General features: G+C 39.8%; 1 protein-coding gene across 1 annotated transcript; it reads left to right on the top strand.

The window, feature by feature from the left end:
• The first annotated feature begins 200 nt into the window (after positions 1-200).
• On the top strand, positions 201-12,885 carry LOC143459380 (MAM and LDL-receptor class A domain-containing protein 2-like). Its single transcript, XM_076956516.1, has 31 exons — positions 201-445; positions 1,704-2,085; positions 2,687-2,874; positions 2,945-2,991; positions 3,299-3,398; positions 3,489-3,606; positions 3,839-4,020; positions 4,138-4,259; positions 4,522-4,615; positions 5,243-5,413; positions 5,522-5,625; positions 5,713-5,803; positions 5,884-6,090; positions 6,196-6,467; positions 6,568-6,856; positions 6,937-7,071; positions 7,408-7,547; positions 7,622-7,844; positions 7,930-8,070; positions 8,166-8,341; positions 8,460-8,612; positions 8,745-9,273; positions 9,378-9,524; positions 9,634-9,808; positions 9,920-10,131; positions 10,235-10,435; positions 10,588-10,821; positions 10,917-11,035; positions 11,171-11,317; positions 11,456-11,546; positions 11,662-12,885. Exons 1-31 carry the CDS (start codon positions 388-390, stop codon positions 11,862-11,864), a joined length of 5,451 nt encoding a protein of 1,816 aa, XP_076812631.1. The 5' UTR covers positions 201-387; the 3' UTR covers positions 11,865-12,885.
• Positions 12,886-23,679: the final 10,794 nt, after the last annotated feature.

Genomic DNA, 23,679 nt, shown 5'->3' with positions numbered 1-23,679 from the left:
GGTATAGCGCATCATGCGCTTTTTGCTGAACCTGAATGGATTGATCACATACTGCGTTTGCAGTGGTCACTTTGGAAAGCTCTATTAGCCGACGACGTGATCGTAAATTGTGGCAGAATTCTCGAAAGGCAGTCAGATTATAAAATATTAGCCAGGAAAGCATTGCAGAATTCGTTACTTACAGCTTTTAAGCACTAAATTTAAATTATATATTTTAGGCGCTTTTTCGCCGACTTAAATTATATTCTTCGGCGAAACTTGGCTACTTCTGCCGTAAATTAATTTGGTATTTTTTTGAAAATTGTTAATTTCAATCAACGATCCAAAGAAACGATTTTCGAAGATTTTTCAAATTTGCACAACCCGCTTTGCATCAGACCTCGCAACATGATGTGGAAGCTTTTCTTGACCACTGTGGTGCTACTTTTAATTGCGTCTTACACAGGTTGGTAATTTAATGTAAAGTGAGTGTTTTTGTAATCTTAAAGATTTTCTAAGTCTTACAAATGCGGACAAATCTGTGCGTTAAATTCACGGCTTCATCATTAGTGGCTGAAACGCCACTTGCAAATCGTTGAATGTAGACGCCCTAGCTGGCGGAAATGTGTGAGGATGGTACCAGCATACGTCCTACTGTCGTCGACATCTCTTGTTAGGCACAATCGTACTTTAACGAGCGAGGCGTGGCTTATTTAGACGAGTCGGTCGCGTCTTGACATGGTTATTGCCGGCGCCAACCTATTAGCGCCTTTTTTTATGTAACTGAAATCAAAGAAAGCCCGATAGCTTTTTTATCAGATTAGTATTTGATATAAAATTTAAGTGACCAATGCCCTCGAATAAACTTTTGCGTTTGTCAGTAAATTACTGGTCGATAGCAATATAATTGAACGTGCTGCGACATGTTAAGACTTTGTTTATACTTGCAAAGTGTATTTTGTTTACGTTTATACTCCCTCAAAGTGCAGCTACATTGGCGGTATACTGAATGGAAGGCGTAAAAGCATAGAAAAAAACTCATTGCATTGAAGTTGATTAAACTCACATTTTCATAAGAAAAAGTTTATTTCCTTCAGCCAGGTCACGATCTCAAATATAATTGCCGCACGTAATTGGTCAGTACGAAGGAAATTAGTCACCGAAATATAAGCTTACCTTTAACGCCCAAACCCAAAATGCGTTCTGGATTTCACGTAATCTTAGTTACATTACCAACTTAAACTAAAGCGTGCTGCACTGACGTCATCCGATACGTCATCGTACCGAAGTAAATTTACCACCCATGGCATTGTCAAGTCAAGGGAAATTTCACCTATACACCGCTAATTTGTGAAGCAATTCTATTTGACATGACAATAAAAAATTTGTCTCTAACGACTTAAACTTGATGGAGTTACACCAAGGTACGCCGATATTACATTGTTGCTAGACTGGCGGTTTTTTCATAAACATCATCCTGCTTCGATATGGTATGAATAAACCTGTTTAAGAGAGCAAGGACAACATAAACGTCTTGATTATAAGATGTTGGTACGTAAGAGGCATCATCTATTTACTTGTCTTCAAAGTCACCAAATCGAAATGAAGACCGCAAATTACACGTCTGCGTGCTTAATGAACCTGATGGTGGCAATTTGCATGACGTTGATATTATAACTTATTTGTGCAGGTGAGGTGATCGTTTCGTTTGTTTATTTTTACAGCTGAATCTCGATCCTACTTTCGTGAGCAAGATGTAGCACGTTATGTCCGATCGATAGATGAGGGGCCGACTGAGGTTACGGAAGAAGATCAAACATCCAGCGGTGAGGAGTTCGGTGTGGGAAGAGAGGAACTCTCGAGAACAAACGTCGACAAAGATCTGGGAGCAGTCATTTATCGGCCTGTTCCCGGAGTTGGCAATATTCGGGAGTTTCTCAATACCTTATTCCGCAAAAACGGAGGAAATATGGAGGAAACCGAATCCGAGTTTGAGGAGCCCACCTCTATAGCAGAAGAAACAGAAACAACTGAATCTTATGAAGATGAAGAAGAGGAAGGAACGGAACCCTCTTACGAGGTGGATGATCAGACATCAGCAGCTCCGTAAGTTTCAATCAGTTTTAAGTGTTTATATCTATAGATAGCTTATATGCTCATTACTCTTAAAAGTGTTCACAAAATAGGCTAAACGCTAGGAGCCGGTGCACAGTAGGTGCATGCACGATCGCATGAAAGGTCATATAAAATTCGCACGCAGAATCTCAAGAAAAATACCAGGTTCTTTGTTTGAGTTATCATGAGCAGGGCATTTTTGGTTGGCGTGCGTAATTTCACAGATCTATAGCTGGCATAATTCGTTTAAACGTGTGGGCTATTTCTGAAAGGTTACTTTGTGTGCTGTGTAGCAAATTAGACAAACGTATCTAACAAATTACTTTAGTGTTGCAATACATAAACCCTCGTTGTCCACGATTCACAATCCACATCTTTTGCGTAATCAAAACAAAGAAATGTGCAAAAGGCATGATCGCAGATGCAGATTTGATCTAGAATAGATTTTCAGATAATAAACAGTGAAAACGTGTGCAAGCTACGTGTCTTTTGCGTCATTTGCTCTGCATTTGATCTATAAAGATTATTAATGTCCACCATAAGCCAAATAAACACTGGCAAGTAAAGCAGATTTAATTAAAACTATTTTTAGGTTTACTGACAATTCTGAGTTGGAGGCAGAGATAGAGAATCAGTTGAATCCGGAACATGCCAAATCCAATATCTCGCCATACTCCACTTCAGAAGGAGTTGATCCAAATGATCCGGAAGAAATTGCCCGCATAGAATTTTACTCCAAAAACAGGGGAACCTACAAAGAAATCGCTGAAATAAACGAAAGTAAGAAATGTTTAAAATCATCGTCACTTTTCTAAAACAAGTAGTTTATTAATTAATTAAATCTTTGCAGATGCGAACATCACTGGCCTCTTCGAAGGAGACGTTAAAATGGACCGGGTAAGCCATCAGATACGATACCCTAATATGGGCTAATTTAACGAAAAACGTGATAATTGCATAGTTATAAGATGTTTGGCACCAGCGCAAGATATACATTAGCGCCATCTTGTGATGACCTTTTATGTCTTCCTCTGCATATGTCTGATTCGTTGCCACGCAAAAGAACGTTGCTGGCAGCAACATTGCTCTTTTGAAGCGAAATTTTATTTCTTATATTACGTCGGACTATTATGTATCAGTTAAAGGCTAGACCGGTTTGATCAGTTTCTTAACTTAAATTAAATCTCCATTGTGCTATAACTAGAGGAGAAATGCGGCCGGTGGCGGGAATATTTGGCCAAAGACAAAACGTGGAACGAAAAGGGGACTTGCCTTGATTCCTTATAAGATCTCAAACAAATACAGTGAGTGACTTGTCTTGGTTTGTGTTTATTGTTAACAGCCTGGCCACTGACCATTTTTTGAAGTTTAATTATATCATCTTGTTCCAACAGATTCGAGCCAAGTTGGCGTCATTAAGAGTGCCATGGCACTGTACTCCAAGCATACTTGTGTTCGTTTTGTGCCCAGAAGAACCGAAATTTCATACATCTTCATTAGCGACGGCAAAGGGTATGTTTGCCTTGAGCTAGTGTGATTTACGTGACAGGGTATTGCGCAGCTTGATACCAGATTTTCTGATAAAAATGACCTTGATATGTAAATTAGGTTATGGATAAGCGGAGTAGAATTTTTGCGGTTATAAATTGTTGAAGGATTTAAACTGTGTACAGTCTTGGGCGGATCATGAGATGCTAATGCACGTAAATAAATATTTCTGATCAAGAAGTTAACAACATTTTAGATGCTGGGCTTACGTTGGAAAAACTGGTTATTCGGCCCAAACGGTATCTCTTGGAAATCCCGGATGCGTTGTCAAAGGCATTATCGCCCACGAGCTCATGCATGTTGTTGGATTCCAGCACGAACACTCGCGTAGCGACCGTGACCAATTTGTCAAGGTCCTTAACCAGAACATCAAGGATGGTAAGAACTTTCTTAGAAGCGCACAGAAAAATATATATATTGTGTCGGCATATAAAAGACCGCTTTGCAAATAAAAACTTCACAAGGCAATTGTAATTAAAATCATTTTTCTTTCAGGCATGTCTCTTAACTTCGAGAAGTACAATAACACGAAAAATCTTGTAATTTACGATTACAATAGCGTTATGCATTACAGCAGAACAGCATTTTCGAAACAAATCTACCTCCCTTCAATCCAGGTGAGGATTCTGTTACTCTTTAAATGAACTTGTATCCATTGCTTTAGTTCGAGGCCAAATCAACCCTCAGGGCAAATATGCTAAGTGATGAAATGATTGAAATCTGACATATCTTATCCTTTTATCTGGTAATCCACTCAGGCTGGTCCTAAATGTGCACCATCTTAATGCAAATTGACCCTAATGGAAAAGATCTCGCTAATTGCAACTCTTTATATAATAGTATGAACTGCTTTCTTGATAACGTTGTTTTGAAATTTAGGTAATGCCCAAACGCAACCCAGAGCCTAGCATCGGACAGAGAGATCGCTTGAGCCCATACGATATTGAAGAAGTTAAATACCTCTACAATTGCCGTGAGTTGCTTTAATCCATTTTAAACTAGCGTTGTTACTTGGTACTATAAATCTGACCCTTCAAACTTAAACTCAATAGAACACCCTCAGGCCTTATCAATCTTTCCACCACACTGTTTGAAATTTACCAAGCTCGTGACCTTTGCATGTCAAGAATACGAAGACGTTGCTTATTACCGCAACGCGATTGTAGGCTCGATCTTAAAGAAAAAGTGATAATCGGGACAAAAATTTGAGCTAAATTTCCGCGCCCTTTATCAGCAATAATCGTTTCAAAACCTTGTATATTTATAAAAATATTTTTGCCGAAACTTATTGAGAGTGAATCATCACGATAGAAATCTGAAGTCCAAGGTCATGATGTTCCTTTCAAAGCGCCCAAGGTTATCCAGTAATAGGTGTATACACAAACTGCCCTGGTTTTATCCATAGATTTTATGTAACCTGCCTCCAAGGAAATCTCAAGTCCCAAGCGTGTCGCGGAAATGCCACCTTTTATAGCTCGGCAATATTTAGCTGTTTGTTTGAAAGTCAGCTATAACTGGGATCAGAAAGAATATAACGTCATTACAAGTTCACAAAAAGGGCTTTCAAATAAACACAACTTTAATCTCTTGTAATATACAGAACCTGGTACATACCAAAGATGCGGCCAAGATTTCTTCAACTCAAAAGGAGGATCATTTAACAGCCCCTCATACCCCTCAGCCTACCCCAAAGAAGCGCACTGTACCTGGAACATTACTGCACCCAAAGGTCGTTACGTCAGCATTACATTCAGGGACATTGACATTGCCGGTAAGTGCATATATGCTCTGCGTTTTTGTTTTTTTTGGAGAAACTTACAATATTTCGAAATTGGTATACCACCAATTCCAATGCTTTAATGAACTACTTTTAAAACAGATTCTGAACTCTGCCAAAACGATGCAATCCATATTCATGATGGAAAGGATGCAGCTGCCCCGGTTATGCAGACTATCTGTGGAAAAAAGTCAGACGACATAAACGTAAGTCCATAAATCAACTTTAACGGACTATAGGAAAGAGGTAGAGTTAGTCAACCAAAGATTGACGATATTTTGCTTCATTTTCAGATTGTCAGTAGTGGCCGAAACCTGTTCATTATTTTCACTTCTGATACATCCAGAGATGCAAACACTGGGTTCCGCGCGGTCTTCCGACAAAGTGCGTATCTTCCCTTCTCTTACCATTTTCAGCTGTACACAAATTTCAAGTTTTGTAACTTGTAAACACTTTTTCGATAGCTACCACGCCAGGCCAACCACCAGCACCGCTCGAAGTTCCCACACTTCCGCCAATCCCCAGAAAAGTTAACAGATTTGATTGCAACTTTGAAAAAGGAGTGTGTGGCATGTCTCAAGATAGCTTTGATCGCTTAGACTGGCTCCGTACGAAATTGCCAACGCCAAGCCGTGATACTGGACCAACCGTTGATCACACAACGGGCGGAGGTATGAAATATATCTGCATATGCGCTTGTATGAGTTGGGATGGTTATGTGCACTATAAACTTAAAATATATTGTGATTATTTAAACATTGTGCATTTCGTTGCAGGATTTTATATGTTTGTCGAATCCTCGCTGCCTGCCCAGGCCGGTGATAACGCTATTATCCGTACACCTTGGATGACCGGAAACACAGCTTTCTGTGTTAACTTTGCCTACCACATGTACGGTGTATATATGGGAAGCTTGCGCTTGTACGCTTTCGAAAAACGACGAGGAAGTGATTACGGGCACGAGGTTTTGTTATGGGAAAACCAAGGCAACCAAGGACGAAGATGGAAAACAAAACAAATCGCCTACAGCCGCAGACGAAATGTTGAGGTAAAATTTCTGCTTATTTTAACAGGCTTACAAGATTCGATCAGACGCGTGCACTTTAAACTTCCAAGAAAAACTACACAACCCTGCTTTTGTTTTGCAGTCTGTTCAGTTTTATTGGGAAGCATACGTCTTCTACTACCAATCCGACATGGCCATTGACGATATTGCGATCCGACCGGGCGGCTGCGGCAATAGGCCATCGCCTACGACTTCATCGTCGCTATTGGAAGTCTGGACAACCAACCGCAAGCCACCAACTGCCATACCAACCACGACTACTACAACGAGAAGGACAACAACCACCCCACGTGCTACCACCACTACAACTAGAAAAACAACTACACGAAGACCAACTACCACCTCTACAACAACGCAATCGATTTATTCAAGTAAGTGTTCGCCAGAGAATGTAATTGTATTTGGCGTAAGCCCGATACTCCATTTTTTTCAACAAGCGTATAATTAATAGGCATCAATTGCACATTTGACAATGACCTGTGTGGTTGGGCGCAATCAACCGACGACAACTTCGACTGGACACATATAAGTGGCGCAACACCAAGCCACGGCACAGGACCATCTGCCGATCACACTTCAGGAAGTGGTAAGTTATGAAACATATAGTTACAGATACTTGCATAGCAGAAGCGAAATATTCCAATAATTTTGATTTGGCATCATTCCATCATACCTTTAAGCAAGCGGAAAAGCAAATTACATAAGTAGATCGTGTAATAACAGCATCGTCATGTCCTTTATAGAAGTGTACCCATGCTAACTGGCCTTTTAAAGTCAAAGTTGTTTTAATTATCTCCTTTGACATAGAGCATTGGTACCTATGTATCAAAGTAGAAAGTTAATTAACTGTTGAATATCTGTTACGCTATTGCTTGACTTAAATCACGGGGCTAAGGTTTTTTTGTTATTTCCAATTTTACAGGTAAATACCTGTTCATCGAGGCATCATCACCCCGCAGGTCAGGTCACATTGCTCGACTCGTTTCTCCTCTGCTTACACCCCGCAAGCATTGCGTCCATATGTGGTACCACATGTACGGAAAACAAACAGGCTCACTTACGGTATGCAATCGTTGTTATACCGTTGGCCAAAAGGTAAAGTAGACACTCGTGACTAACACTTAAAATGTCGACAGGTTACACAAGTTGTTGACACTACTCCTACACAACTAACTGAAATCGTCGGAGAGAGAGGCGACAGTTGGCAATCACTGTCCGTCGAGGTCAGCGCCGGTGTTGTCAGAAAAACAGCAAGAGATGCAATCCCACCGGAGCCTCCAGTGGAGGATGAAGAGACGGAAGAAGGGTATGCTGACGTGCCGCTTGCAGATCTCCCTCCAGCAGAAGAGATAAGATACGGTGAGTTATCTTGTTCATCAGATTTGTCTAAAACTAAATTCAAATAGCAAGATAGACAGCATTTTGACGCCATTTTCATCTTTAGATTCCATAGTTGTTGCCAGACGTCCGACAGGATCGCTGCGAGATTTCCCCAGTATACAAGTGGTAATAGAGGCGACCAGAGCCGGAGGATATGCTGGTGATATTGGCATCGATGACGTTGTAATCACGGACGGACCGTGTGGTAAGTCAATGTAAACTCTTTATCTTATCGCCGTGGTTCCTAAATGTAGTTTTTATGTAGAGGCTGATGATAAGATCAACTTCTTGTATTTTCAGTACAACCGGCCGTAGTAACGACTGCTCCGACCCTCATGACTCAATTCTCTTGCGATTTTGAAAGACCAAATGGTATTTGCGATATGACACAATCTGCTGATGACGATTTCGATTGGATAGAACACAGTGGATCAACCAGTAGTGACGGAACTGGTCCATCAGCTGACCACACAAAGGTAGCTTGCAAAACTTGCAAAAATTGTTGTTTTGTCTGCTCACTTCTCCTGTAGCCTATGTGTAACAACGTAGACACAATTTCAATCTAAAAACTTGACACAAATATTGTTCACTCAGGACACGGAAGAAGGTGTCTATTTGTATCTTGAATCTTCTTCGCCAAGGAGAATCAATGATGTTGCCGAGTTATCGACTCCTAAATTAGTCCCAAGCCAATATTGCGTGACCTTCGCTGTGCACATGTTTGGTTCAGCGATGGGCGATATGGAGGTAGGCAATGTGGTGCAGAAAGCTATTTTGAAGAAAAGCTGCAAAAATGTTGAATAATAGTGATAGTATATTGTCTTCGAGTAGAGTAGTCGCGGTTTTAGATGATGTGCAAAATGTAGTAATAATTTGCAGGTTCTCTCCGCCGAACAAACCGGTACGGTCAGTGACGAAAAGGTTAGACCGACACGAAGATGGTTTGGATCAGGCAGCCGTGGTGACCGCTGGTCTGTTGAATCCTTCGAATTCAAACCAGCCGCAAAAGCACGATACGTTTGGTTCATATTCAAAGGCAAGATAGGCGCAAGTTTTACCAGCGACTTGGCGATGGACGACATATCTGTAACGCCTGGAGGTTGTGGAGGACCTGTTGCATCAACAGTGGTAACAACCACAACACGACCTCGACCGACCACAACTTCAACGACAACTTCATCTACCACAACAACAACTACTACAACTCCTAAACCAACGACAACAACAACGCCAAGACCAACAACCACCCCGACCACAACAACAACAACAACAACAACAACGCCAAGACCAACAACCACCCCGACCACAACAACAGCAACAACGACGACCACAACTCCGAAGACAACCACTAGAAAAATGACAACCAGCGAAATCCCACAGACTCTATCCGTGGACTTGTATCCAGCAGGTAAAAGAATATATTAATATCTTCAAAGTATTAATATGGCTTTATCTGGGTGATTATAATTTAAAAATATTTTCCACATTGATAAATTTGTTAATGTTTCTCAGCTTTCGCATGTAATTTCGAGACTGGCGCATTCTGTAACATGCAACAATCAGCCACCGATAGATTCGATTGGATTGAAGGACAAGGAAAAACATCTAGTAGCGGAACCGGGCCTGATGGAGATCACACCGCTGGCCTGGCTGGAAACGGTAAGTTGCGTAGATGCAAGAACAAATGGAGCAAAATATGAACTCTACCAGTTTACGCGGTGCAAACCTACGATAATATTCTAAACGACATGAACTTTCTGTGTTACAGGTAACTATGTATTCATTGAAGCCAGCAGTCCAAGAAAGTCGGGTGATATTGCGAGTTTGTTGACACCTCAGCTTTCGGTACAAACAAGTCAACGATGCGTCACTTTCTGGTATCACATGTGGGGAAGCGGCATGGGCAATCTAAGAGTCTTTGCTGATTTCAAACCTCCTATTCGGTAAGTGAACTGAATTATTGAAGAATGTAAGGGAAAAGTAAAACTCAGTTTAATGCATGACACAGCAAGCAGCATTTCAACCTTAATATTTTCAACTTTTGTCCAACCTAGATCTCGCAAGTCGTCGTTGTCTCAAAGAAGTGAATTGGTGTACCAGAAACTTGGCAACCAGAATGCAGATTGGAAAATGGCTCGTGTCACCTTCGACCAAGAGTTAGCTTACTACGGTGGATCGGTACAGATCCGATTCGCTGGTGAAAGAGGCTCAAGCTTCCAGGGTGACATGGCTATAGATGACATTTGCATCGCTGAAGGACCTTGTGGTACGTGACTTCTCCATTCATACAGAAAATAGACAAAATAAAATTTTTATGAAAAACATTTCTTTTCTCGTGCGCCTCCCTTAACTTATACGTGTATTTGCAGACGCCTCCAGCCAATGCACACCAGCAGGAAGTTTGAGAGCTACTGCTTTACCTGCTAAATCTCGCACCACGAAGCCATCACCTCCAACGACGACAACAACAACAACGACTACAAGACCAACAACAACGACCACAACCACAAGATCGACAGCAAGCACGGCTAGGCCGCCCGTGCCCGGTAATCTTCAAGCCGGAATGCCTCGTAAGTAATAATATTTGCAACGTTTATCTTAGCGTCAGTTCTACCACTGCTACTTCTTTATTCCATCTTCGTACAATCATACCCATGGAATAATTGTAATACCCAAGCGATAATACGTTACAAAGTAATACATGCCAATATTATTTACGCAGTTTGCACTTTCGAAAATCCAAGAACAAATCGAAATCCGCAAAGAAACAGACCGCCTATACCCGGTGACGGCTCACAGGATCTTGGAGCATTCGAACCACCATCAGTTATAGCTAGAGATAGAATGTGTGGATGGAAACAGTTGGTAGCGCAAGATCAGTTTAACTGGACACGACACCGAGGCCCCACTACCAGCCGCGGTACCGGTCCATCTGCAGATCATACAACGTCAAGGGGTAAGTGTTTTAATTCAAGTTTGATGTACATTAATTATAGGCGTTCAATTTCTGAATCATAACAACGGTTTAACACTTGTTATTTAAACACACAGGATACTACATGTACATTGAAGCCTCAGGTCCGCAAAAACCCAATGACGTTGCCCTGTTACAGACTTATTCTTTAAGGCCATCCGAATATTGTGTCGACTTGTACTACCACATGCACGGGGTATGTAAATACTAACTAATATGACTAACTTAACGAGTTTCCTAAAATCGTGTGAGTTATCAACAAGATGTTTGATAAAACAACAACAATAAACAAAAAGCAGGCGTTTGCTCACAAAATGATTTCATTGCACAGATCTCTGCCGGACGATTATCCATTCGATCGCTTCAAAAACTTCAAAACGGAAAATACGTAAACTCCTACTTGAATAATAAAGCTGGTAATCAGCGCGACAGATGGCATCACTTACAAGTCGATTACAAGCCACGCGCAGACGCAGTGGTAAGTGCACTTAGTATTCTTTCAAATTAAAACATAATCGATGAAAGTTGACGAATCGAGATATACTCTCATTTCATACATACCTGGAAAAATATAAGTGATTAAATATCGCGAATGACGAGCAATCTTTTTTCGCAGAACACGTTGTTTAGAGTCGAAGGAGTTGTCGGAAAAGATTACCGAAGTGATATTGCCATCGATGACACAACTATCTTACCTGGCAAATGCGGTAAGCTTCAATTCCTGTTCATTGGAAGTCTCTTCTTGAAACCTACCCTAATCTATGCGTTTTGAAATGGATAACAGCAGAAGTTCCAATGCTAAACAGTTTTTCTTTGTGGCAGATGCATGCAAGGCGCCGAATCATCGTTTTGTCAACAACCTTAACCAAGAACAGAAGTTTACAACCGGCTGCATCGACAGCAGTCTGTTTTGGGTACGTTGCTGCAACCTAACTCAGGAGAAAGCAATTTACCGACGAGTCCGTAGATGTAATCCGGACATGTTCTCGGCGGCCAGATTAAACTGGTATTGCAATTACCTGTGAAGGTCTGTCCAAGAGAGATTGTTTTAGCATCAGGTGCACTTAATTCATTCCTCGTTCCCAAGTTCAGCCTCAATCCGAAGATGACTCAAAACTTACAGACTGTGGTATAAGTCACTATAACCCACAAATTTAGATGTTCTATGTCTAGACTGTGTTTTGTAGGCTGTCTGTTCTGTACAGTGATGTAGGAGTGGAAGTGTTTTATTGTTGTGGATAAAAAACGATACTAAGCTTGATGCATCCGTTCAATAACTGAGTTTCCTCTACTGACAACAAATAATCACATTCGAACCCGTTAGGATAATTAGGGTATTTCAAAAAATATTTGCTGACTTAATTAAGAATTGTTTTTTTGTTTCGAAAATATCCACTAAGTAAGTAGTATGGATTGCTGTTATACTGTGATGTATGTGATTGGCACTTATTCCATCAAGGCCACTTGACCTCACGAATTGCGAGCTCTCAGCAAGCTGTAATCCTATCAATGACGTTATTAATCAAAGCAAACAGGTTATTCATCGCTTATCTGGTTTACTGTCATGCCAAGACAACTTGCCCTTAGGAAAAATGATAGTGTGTTTTTGTCTGCGTTCCTGTTTTTTCACTATATTTATTGTACGTAATTTGCAATGTAAAACTGTGATATGAGACAAGTACTGAATTCGCACTGAAGGACCGATTACCTTCGCGTATTTTCAAAATATGCATCATACAGGCAATTATGCTTTAGTTTTTTGTATAAATCTAATTCTTGAGATTTGCGAATTTTATGTCCTTAATTATATCGCACAGTTTTCTCATGATATTTATAAGACAATATTGTCAAGCCTTGAGCACGAGCAAGCACTTTCCAACGCTTTTTATCTCTAGTTTCGTTCCATTTTTGTTCTTGTTTTATTTATCGTTCTGTCCTATTTTTGTTCCGAAACATTTCTAATGACTTCTTGCCCATGTTTTAGTCGAAAGTAATGCGACTGATGTTGTGCGATGTCACGAAATAAAAACAAAAAAAACTGAAAAAGCCGTCGTGGCCATTTATAAAATTTATTTACGTCAGACTTTTTTACTTTAAGTGATACAAACTTAAATCTAAATCATCGGTAGTGCTCAATGAATTGTTAAAAACGAAGTGCCACATTCCACTATATAGCCTCGCTCAACTCGTAAGTAAAATCAAAGTGGCCCAAATAAGTATTTGACTGCAGGGCAGAACTCGTTGTTAAGCCGGTTTTGCAGAAAGCGCAGCGGTTTTCCAATTATAAGCTGTAACATTGTACACATAAACAACTTTCAAGGAAGTCAGCAGGCGTGGAAAAAAGCCGGTACAGACAGGCGCACTTGTTCCATAATACAGCTATGCTGGCTTAATTTATAAAACCCGTTGTATAAGCCAAAGCGTTGTGTTATATAAATAAATGTTTACAAACGTTCAAGCAAACATCCACATTATGTAAGATTAAGACAACGCGTATGAAATTTTCGCATATGATTCAAGTTGTACTCAGCCCATTCCTGTATAAATGCTATTTTCCTTAATAAAAGCCGTTGGAAGAGGACAACGCACGGAGGGTGCATTCTGTGTACAAAAACATTCCTATTGAAGCTATATTCTTCGTAAAAGATTTAAGCATGGGCTAGATTCTAAGTTTAAATCGCCGCTTTGATATCGTTCGGGCTTGGAGAACAATAAGTTGTATACCATAAAGGAACTGTGTCACGTTATAACTTGTAACTAGATTAGCTGTATTCACGAGCCTATAAGATCACCAGTAGTTGTTCTTCGTAGTCGTTCTTCTTCAGTAGTTGTTACTCATCACTTTATTTCCAGATGAAACATCGCTGTCGCATGATTCATTATCTAAAGTTTAATACAGGTATTGTTCCTATAGATATTCCGCAATCTATTATAAAGTGCACACTTAAGATTTATTTTTTTAAACAACATGCAATTCATGTCATATCTATAGGCCTATTTGTAGAGGCTACATAAAATTTCACCGCCAAAGGCTTAATCTTGATAATATTACCTTAAACTTATAATTGCTGAGAGAATAACCAAACGTTTACAAAGCAAAAGAGTTGTCATGACTCAAATGTTAGAAACGTTATCTTGTTTAAAAGTGAGGTTATTTCACCAAATTTCCCTTATCAGATGTCAAAATCTGCTGTATATATTGTTTTTGCGTACAGTATGTGTTCAAAACTCGCCAATTTTTAGTCTTCGAACGAAAATCATCTGCTCACGGGAAAATCATATGTTTTTGTTAAAATTTTTATTCAATGCAAAACACATTCTAGTTTCCACCTGCCCATTCGCTAATCAAATCACATTACAAATAAATTTCATGTTCAAGACTGACGTTTTCACAGCGTATAATATCAAGTCAACCATCTATTAAGCCTCCAAAAATTGCCAGATGCATATACACTACCAGGCTAGTCTACGCAGTACTTCACGTAAATCATACTGTATATGTAAATGTTCAAGTTATATGCATAAAAAGCAGTGAACAATATACATGTTGTATGGTCATTTATAGTATACATGTATAGTATAGTATAGATTCTATACTACCAACTTATTTATACACTGTATATATGTCGATCACTATCAATCACAGGTGTTTCAAGTTTTTTTAAAAATTTGTTTCTAAATTAACACGGGTTTAGAAAAATAATAGAAAATCCTTAAATAAAATCAGAAGCAAACCAATAAACCTCTCATAGTGAAAAGCCACACGTTACACTTACAGGCAACAAGTTTTTCTCAACGTTGCCCCCTGGCGCTAAGGTAATCAATACAAAAGGAAGACGATGCTTGCTGCTAGAAATTCTTATTGCAGAGGTGAGCAGCCGCTACTAAAAAAAAAATAGCGCGTTCTTCTGTCGCTATACTGTTCTTTCGCGGGGCCGAGCACGACAGGAATTTTTACCACCACCACTTTTATCATATACCACGTACTTTAAATTTTGAACCTTTCAAGCTTTTTGGACATTGTTACTTTCTTCCATTCGGTTATTGGTTGCAGGATATTTTTAAATCTAACATAAACTAAATTGATAGGCATTTTATTTTTGTCCCAGACAGTAAGTGACAAGTAATGAACAATGCGATACACTACACTGCTGTACGTAAATTTTCTAAAAAAAAGGATAACGCCGCTACCACGACCGCAATGATAAAGACCTATCGCATTGGTTTTACCAAAACCCTACCAGGGAATTTCAGGAGAAAGCTGCATCTTCGATATTTCAGACAACATAAAACCCTATGAGCACCATAAATGGCAACATGTTTAAGATGATAAAGACAAACGTGTGGCAGAAGTTACTGGGGACGCTTCTTGAGAGAGCAAGAAATGAACGTTTATCACAAGTCACAACTTTATAAAAATCCAAACATGTAAGAATATAAGAACTTACCATTTACAATATAAGAATTATGGTGACTTGGGTCGACAAGGTGAGATCCTCATGATTCCTTCTCATAAGTTACATTCCCATGGATTCGCATCGTGACACTTGACATGAAAGACGACTGATGTGGCTTTTAAGGAGCCGTCAAAGACTTAAAACGGTTCTAGGTCGATTTAACCCACGGACGATTCAACCCCGGACGATTCAACCCGCGGACGATTTAACCCACGGACCTTTAAAACCACGGACTATTTAACCAACGGACGATTCAACCCAGAACCATCCAACCTACGGACTTTTAAACCCACAGACGATTCACCCCACGGACCTTTAAACCCACGGACGATTCAACCCATGGACGATTCAACCCAGGACCATTCAAGACACAACATTCAACCCACGGACGAATCAACTGACTGAAGAAAAGAGTATTCTTGTGGCAGTGTGGACTTGCAACCAATGGTATAGGCAGGGTTGCCATCGGTCTCAACTCAAAAATAAGCACGACTAGGAAACGAAAGACGAATACCACCTTAAACAGTGCACAACAGGAGAAAGCAAGCAATGTTCCTAAAAAAATAAAAGCGAGACACTATCTGCATGTTCTTAATTTTGGTATCTCTTTGGTACAAAATGGTATACTAAAAGTGTCAAAATGCCCAAAATACGAACCTCTGCCCTAACAATAAGACGAAAATAAGGACGCAAGTGAAAATAAGAACATTTCTTAGAAAAAAGGACAGAAATATTTTCTACGACAGGACCTTTAAAATTAGGACAAATCTTAGAAATAAGGACGGTATGGCAACCCTGTGTATAGGTGTATTATATTGCTGTACTGGCATTGCATAATCTAGTATGGCTAAGCTATCCAAGATGTAATGGATGGTCATTGTATTCTGTCACAGTAGGCTAACCTGTATGGGCTAATGAAAGCATTTCAATTCTGCTATAGAGTACTATAACAAACTGCGTAGACGTTTTTGTAAACGGGTTGAATCGTCCGCGAGTTGAATGGTCTGTGGGTTGAATCGTTCTAGGTTGAAAGGCCCTGGGTTGAACCGTCCTGGGTTGAATCGCCCGACCACCACTTACAACTAAGATCTCTATGATTTTGTTGGACGTCCTACGTAGGGCTTTAAAAAACATGTTTAGACCAATCAGAATGCAGCATGGTTGGTGTTGTTTTCTAGCCTGGGAATTACCCTAGCACTTGGCGTGCTTCAATGTCCCAGGTCGCGTGCAGAATTTGGCTAAAAATTAGCATGAAAGTAGCTAAAATTGGGATTCGGGTAATTTTTCGTGTCAATGCCGAACTGTATTCACATGAAGAAAACGGACTTAGATGACGGCCTATATAGCTTTTATAAGGGTTGTTAAAAACAAGAGAGACCTAATTCACTAGTCATTTGACTCATTTGACATTTGAGATTGCGTGTCTTCCTCAGTTCCACTTTTGCCAAACCAGATCAGCCAACGAAGGACGAATTACAAAGCAAAGTAATCAACGCGACACACTGTAATAATGACGTATTTGATATGCAGTTCGACTCCTATGTGAGTAGCGCATTCACAAACAGACAGATTACACTGACTACAGTAGCACAGTCGTGGAATAGCAGCATAATCTGTACGACTCTTGTTTTCTTTCCTTGACATGACAGTGAGCATCCCGTTTCAAACCGCCTGCAAAGCTGGGGTGTACACGCCATTTAAGGAGTCAGTGTTATTTTAAGTCAGGCTGGCGGCATGTTCAACGCGTTTCAAACCACTCGGATACGTTAGAATTGTAAAATATTCAATAAAGCAAGGAAATGTTAACTGTACTTTTGAACTAAATAAGCCAAAAATAATATAACTGCCCATGCTAAAAACAAAATATGAAGTTCAGTTTGTAAACATAAAGAAATTTTAACTTATTTTCCATGTCTCAGACCTATCTTTATTCATTGACATCAGGCAACCGTTAGTTTCAGCCTAGGCATGCGGCGTCAGGCCACACAACAGCAAACCAATTATGACGTCTTAAAAAAGCCGATTCTCGCACTTCCGTTAGTGGAGGGGTCGAGGGGGTCAGATCAGAAAACGAAGTATCAGAGAGAACACTCGGTACTTTCTGCGATACAGTGAGAGCAGGATTTGCTCATTTGACCAAGTTTATTTTTACCTAAGGCATCTACTGAGTGTCGTCTTTATTTGTTGAATTTATCGCTCGTTAAAATGCACGTGGTGATTTGAATTGCGTGCTTGTTTGCTGAAGATTCCAAGCACCTTTAGGGTTTGGCCCCAACTAGTGTTCACTGGAAATAACGCGCCTTTGCCCTATATTTTTTGGATTCAAATTTCCTTGGGTTATAGGTTTTTTTAACACCTAACCCTTACTACTGTTCAGTGGTTCTGGTGAACAGCTTTAAATTTGGGCAATGTAATAAAAGAAAATAAAAAATCGTAGGCGATCGAAACGTGGACAACGGCTAGCTCGATAACTGGGACTCGAGTGATGAGGAATCATCGCCGGGTTTACAACGCAAACACTTTCAAGTTCATTCCGAGGACAGAGATTATCATACCAAACACATGCAACCATAGGCGAGCAGTACCACGGTACTATAGTACCGAATTACTGTACCGCGGTACTCTTTCAGGGTTCCACGACATATGGCCGCGGGAAAGTGGCCGCGAACAAACTCACCGGGGTCAACTGAACGTGACGTAAATTGACCGCAGACAAACTGACTGTGACATAAACTGGCCGGCGATCAAATTAACCGTCGATAAATTGGCCAGCGATTAAATTAACCGCCGATAAATTGGCCGTCAAAAGGTCAAAATTCTAATTCACTATCTAGTCACTTCTGTTTATTTCAATAAACGTTGCAATGTGTATTGAAATAAAAAACAATTTTGTTAAAAACAAAGGAAATAGTTACAAACAAATATTTACTTTACATATCATATACTACCGAGTTTAAAATTTTGACCTTTTGACGGCCAATTTGTCGCCGGTTAATTTGATCGCCGGCCAATTTATCGACGGTTAATTTGATCGCCGGCCAGTTTATGTCACAGTCAGTTTGTCTGCGGTCAATTTACGTCACGTTCAGTTGACCCCGGTGAGTTTGTTCGCGGCCACTTTCCCGCGGCCATATGTCGTGCTCCCCTCTTTCAGTACCGATACCGTCGGTACTTTTGAAAAAAAAGTACCAAATCTCTGTACCGAATTACTTTTTTCAAGAATTTTCAGTCGGTCCAGGAACTCGGTACTTTTCACGTCATAATTTCAAAATTTTAGCAAGTATTTTTTCAAAAATACATGTTAATTAATCCTTTATACTCATTTTAGCATCTGTTGATCTTTTTTAATCTAAAAATCTTAAGTAAAATTGCAAACGATTGATGTCAAATATGTTTTGACCTGGTGTAACCTTTACCGGGGGCATAGTTGCGGCAAATATAGCATTTGCAGCAGCATCTTTTACACAAAAAGTACCGGTACCGAACTACTGTTTTAAAATAGTACAGAATACCGGAACCGTCGGTACATTTTTGCCAGGTACCGGTACCGTTACCGAAGGTACTTTCTTAGTACCGAGTGCCCACCTCTGCATACAACACAGCATCCAGAAAATTATCGCTTTTGGTGCTTACTGGATTGTCAATGTAAGATAGTCATTCGAGTCAAAGCCGTTAGCAAAACCATCACACTACCTTGGTAGGCTTAATCACTGTGCTTAAAATTTTTATGACACTTTTTGGTTATTTTAGCTGACTCTAATAATACGCAATAACGATTTGCATGGCAAACGTAAGCCAACTGAGTTATATCGAACTATTTCTACAACGAAATATTCAAAGTACATGCAGTATATGTAGCCTACTGTATTAAACAATTACCACACTTGTCCAGGCCAAACAAAATACAGGTATATCGATACTGTAAGCCCACGCGCAACAGCGTTTACAGTACAGCTTAAATCAGGGGTGTGAAACTCAGTCGCACGAAGGGCCAAAACGCAAAACTTATTTAACGCCGCGGGCCGTAAGGATAAAAATTGATTGAACGTTTCCTGACACCAATACATGAATTGGAACAGCCAGTGAAACAAAACTAAAATTTTTGATTTTTTTGACGATTTTTGACTGGGCTGTTTTTGATTATTCTTATCTTAGATCATTATGTTTCATTCATCTCCTTGCAAAAGCATTAAAGAATTAACAGACAATAAAGAAAAAAGCGGCGAAACAAATTCACCGGCGACAATTGGTCGTGGTCAACTGACCGGCAACAAATTGGCCGGCGACACAAATCAAACGCTACGCATTTTATTTTTATTTTTTAGCATTGTTGTTTATTCAAATTATATGATTTAAGTGATAATATGATTTAAGGTTAGTTGGTTTTAGGTAAATTTACGTCACGGTCAGTTGTCCCTCGGTCAGTTGTCCTCGGTGAGTTTGTTCGCGGTCAATTTCCCACGGTTAATTGTCGTGGAACCGAAAAAAGCAGCCCAGACTACAAGCGTTGGAATAAATCGATTTATAATCTTGTTTCTTGCTTGCAAAAAGTAAGTTGTACTGTACAATGATCTCGCGGGCCGGAAATAGGTCAATGTATAAAATAACATTGCGGGCCAAGTTTTATTGTGAAGCGGGCCGGATGTGGCCCGCGGGCCGAGAGTTTGATACGTATGGCTTAAATTAAGCATTGTTTAACCTGTAGCTGTAAGCCTCACACAAATCTTATTGGCCAATGGAAGTTCAAAACTTAGCATGTCATGATTCATGCGTAGTATTTTCTGCATAGACAATATAGAATTTTTGGTTTTTAACGATATGTCTGAAGGCTTCAATTTTAATAAATGGTGACTTTCGCAAATTTAGCACGTCTAAACGTATAACAAATTTACAGTATAAAATTCACAGGTAGAAAATGTATTTTCTTCAATTGTTGCTTAGACATGCTGTCATGGTATGGTATCAGAATCTTTGACTTCAGTCTAAGGGAAGTCTTTGCACGACGTTAACTCAACGGCTGAACCCCAGTTACTGAGCTTGCTTTTGCATAACTTCTGAAGGACACGCACATACTTTTATTTTTATTTGTTGTTTCATTTTTATATGAGGCGATAGAAAATGACGTCAGGCCTACAGGAAACGGCGGTACTGCAGACGACGGTCTTTCATACTTTGCTCTTGCTCAATATCATTTCCGTGGGTATCGAACCCGGATAGCTTTATTGCGAGTTCAACAATCAGTTGAGCCAAGTTTTTAGAAATTGTGAAATTCTAAAAAACGTAAAAAAATCTATATAGGCGGACTTTGTCTTAATCATTTCTTTCTGATGCTGTTGGTATTACTTAGTAAGGTTAAATAACCTTCATTTTCGGAAAGATGAAAGTCTTTGCTAGACTTAACTTGGCGTTTTGCCCAAATTTGCAATTGTTTATCATAACCACTAAACAGGATTAAGCGTCGTTTATACCTTCCTTGCATGGTTCAAGCGCTTGGCTCAAAATAATGCGGCATGTGCTTCGGGTTCGATACGCAGTGGCGCTACCGTTGTAATACCTTTGAGCAAGATTAACGACACTTGCCTGCTTGTGTACTCGGTGGACAGTTCTAAATTCAGGCAATACTATGTAAAAAATCAAAGGAAACCAAGCAAAGAATGTGCGGTAGTCGAAATTTGCACTTAATCTTTGAGTAGGGCTTCAGTTGTAAGATTTTCCTCCGTCTTTTGATAAAGATTATATCATACCATAGCTGACCATCACCATAAGCCTAACCGTTGGACGCTCTTAAGTTGTATTACTGTACAATAGAAAAGCCTTCGGAGTCAAGCTAACAGATTTATTCTTTTGGGGCTTTGGTAGACACTGTCTGCTGGCTTGACTCATGTACAGAGTGCGGTACCTCTTGCTGTTAAATGGGTGATTAATGATTATGTGTACGCGTCCTTTACTTGTGGCTGAGAGCCTAAGATAAGCTAATGAGCCAGTGCAAAGTAATCACAAAACAAATCTACACAATGGTTTACCGTCTGTGTCCGTGACTGTACGTCAGGTTTTGACGAGATCTTCGGTGTGCCGAGACAGTATCACAGTTGCCACCGTGCAGCTGTGCGCAAAACAGTATGCCGGTGTCATGGCGTACACTAAACTTAATTTTACCATAGTTTTGCATTTCCTAGCCTACTATAAAATACCGATACAGTACTCTTAGGTTAGCCTAAACAATCTTAGATGAGTTATTAGGTCTCTTACTTCTTTTGAAACACTCTACCCACCGCTCAGAAGCCGTAATCCTGTAGCAGTTTTAACTGAGCACATGCTTTGATCGTTTTCTGACGTCACCATTAGCAAACCTGCTGTTTTGAGTAGCATCGTCAATCGTGACGTCACATGGTTCGTGGTTGCTGTCGGTAGAGCACCGTGCCATCGGTGACGTCGTGTAGCCTAGTTGGTGAATACAAATAGTCATTTAGAGAGGCAGGCTTATACTCAGAAGAAAGGTCATTTTTTTGTACAGCGGCCTGTTGTTTTCTAATAGCAGCCCGTTATATTTGACTGCTCAGTAATGGACAGGCTGCTACTGGAGATGTGTAAAACTAGGCTGCTGTTCATAACGTAATGAACAACAGGCTGTGATTGCTTGAGTAGCACGCTGCTGCAAATTGCTGCTCTGTACTTGATAGGCTGCTGTTCGTGACGTAACAACAAGCAGTCTGTGATTGTTCAGGTAGAACTCTGCCATTGGTTGCTGCTGAAACCTGGACAACTTACTATATTATACTTACTGTTTGTTTATTTCAACAGTATTGAAGACGTGAAAAATACGCTATCCTCATCCTCACCCACACAACCAATATTTAAACATATTCTTTTTAAAAAAGCAATGTACTCTTTTTTAGGAAAAAACACTTCAACCATTTGTTGAAAAACTAGACTACGTCATGAACAGCAGTCCGTAAGTCACTATGCAGAAAGCAATGGCAGAGTGCTATTGTAAAACAGCAGGCTGCTATTCAACAGTAGAACCCGCTCTTTCGAATCGGCCTCATAAGGCAAACATTTCATACGATACCCACAAAGAACACGTCAATAACTCCTTTGATTAGAAGTAAAGCATGACCGACTTCTCTCCGTGTGGCTTGGCGTTTACCAAAGTCAAAACAATACTTAGTTTGGTTATGAAATTAAAAAAATGCCATCAAATTTTATATTTTCTTATGTTTTGAAGATCAATGAACAAGTTTGTGCAAAAACACTTAGTTTTCTGAGCGGGAACTTGTTTACTTAGCAATTCATTTGGCAACATGTTGAAGATAATTTGCGCGAAATTATTGTATGTTGTTAAAAAAAGAGCTGGCAAGATAAGCTATGTAACTGTTGATTCAAAATTTCTTTGGAAAATAATGCATTTTCACCGTTTTTTTCATTTCCAGGTTTTTTTGAACTGCTTGATACACGTCACAAATGGTAGACGCCACGTTACGCAGGCTTTACTTAAAATTGGTATAAGCTTAATTAACGATCCATGAATTCTCACTAGATTTAAGGATTATCCCCAGCAACTAAATGTTGTGTATTGCATGGTGATTGTTACCAATTGCTATGCAGACGTACGTACCGTTTTCCACCAAAAACACCATAAATATCTTTGGTTTGCAATATGGCCATGGTTAGATATCCTACAGTGCTGGCCTTAGCGCAAGCGCGCTGCCCAATGCAAGAACTTATGACGGGGCCCATTTAAATAGGCTACCTTAATGTAAAGGATAACATAAACAAATGTCAACTCTTTGCAAATCAGCTCCAAATAAAAGCTTTGCTACATGATATATTTTCACAAAAACATTCTCAATCAAAACCAAATTTAGAAGTAACACTAGAAAAATAACAGTGTGATTTGCACAAAATAAAAGCTGATTTATTATTTCTCTATTGGTGGTAAGCAGTGTGGGGCCCAATGCAGTCACATCTCTTGCATTGACCTATGCCAGCCCTGGTTGGATAGGTCGTCACTGATTGTATGTGTACAGGCTGTTTAAGCTAGCTTATATGACAACATTTCTTGTAGAGTCATTTATTCTTGTGCCAGACTGCAGAGTTCAGCAAAGGCACACTCAGTATTGTTATCCTTAACTCCAGAACCGCACTTTCGGTGCTTAATTTTGCTCTTGATGACTTAGTTAATTTTATTCATTTATAGATTGAATTAGTCAAGTTGCCATTTTTGTGCACTCCATTGTTATTCTTGATTTTTAGTTCACAAACTTGTATGGAAAGCTTTCATTTTAACCTAACAGCATAAGGAGACCTACGCTCAAAAATTAGGCTTTATGTTTTACTCCACAGCCCACACTAGTATTAAAAGTCTATTTTCCACTGCAAGTGG

The sequence above is a fragment of the Clavelina lepadiformis genome, chromosome 5 (assembly GCF_947623445.1).
Source record: "Clavelina lepadiformis chromosome 5, kaClaLepa1.1, whole genome shotgun sequence".
Taxonomy (NCBI): Eukaryota; Metazoa; Chordata; class Ascidiacea; order Aplousobranchia; family Clavelinidae; genus Clavelina; species Clavelina lepadiformis.
The sequence above is the reverse complement of the archived record's forward strand: the minus strand, read 5'-3'. Positions and strand labels throughout refer to the sequence as shown.

Coding starts and splice junctions, on each gene's coding strand:
- LOC143459380 (XM_076956516.1), top strand. CDS start 388: ATGATGTGGAAGCTTTTCTTGACCACTGTGGTGCTACTTTTAATTGCG. Junction 3,607..3,838: donor TTCATTAGCGACGGCAAAGG/GTATGTTTGCCT, acceptor ACAACATTTTAG/ATGCTGGGCTTACGTTGGAA. Junction 5,414..5,521: donor CAGGGACATTGACATTGCCG/GTAAGTGCATAT, acceptor CTTTTAAAACAG/ATTCTGAACTCTGCCAAAAC.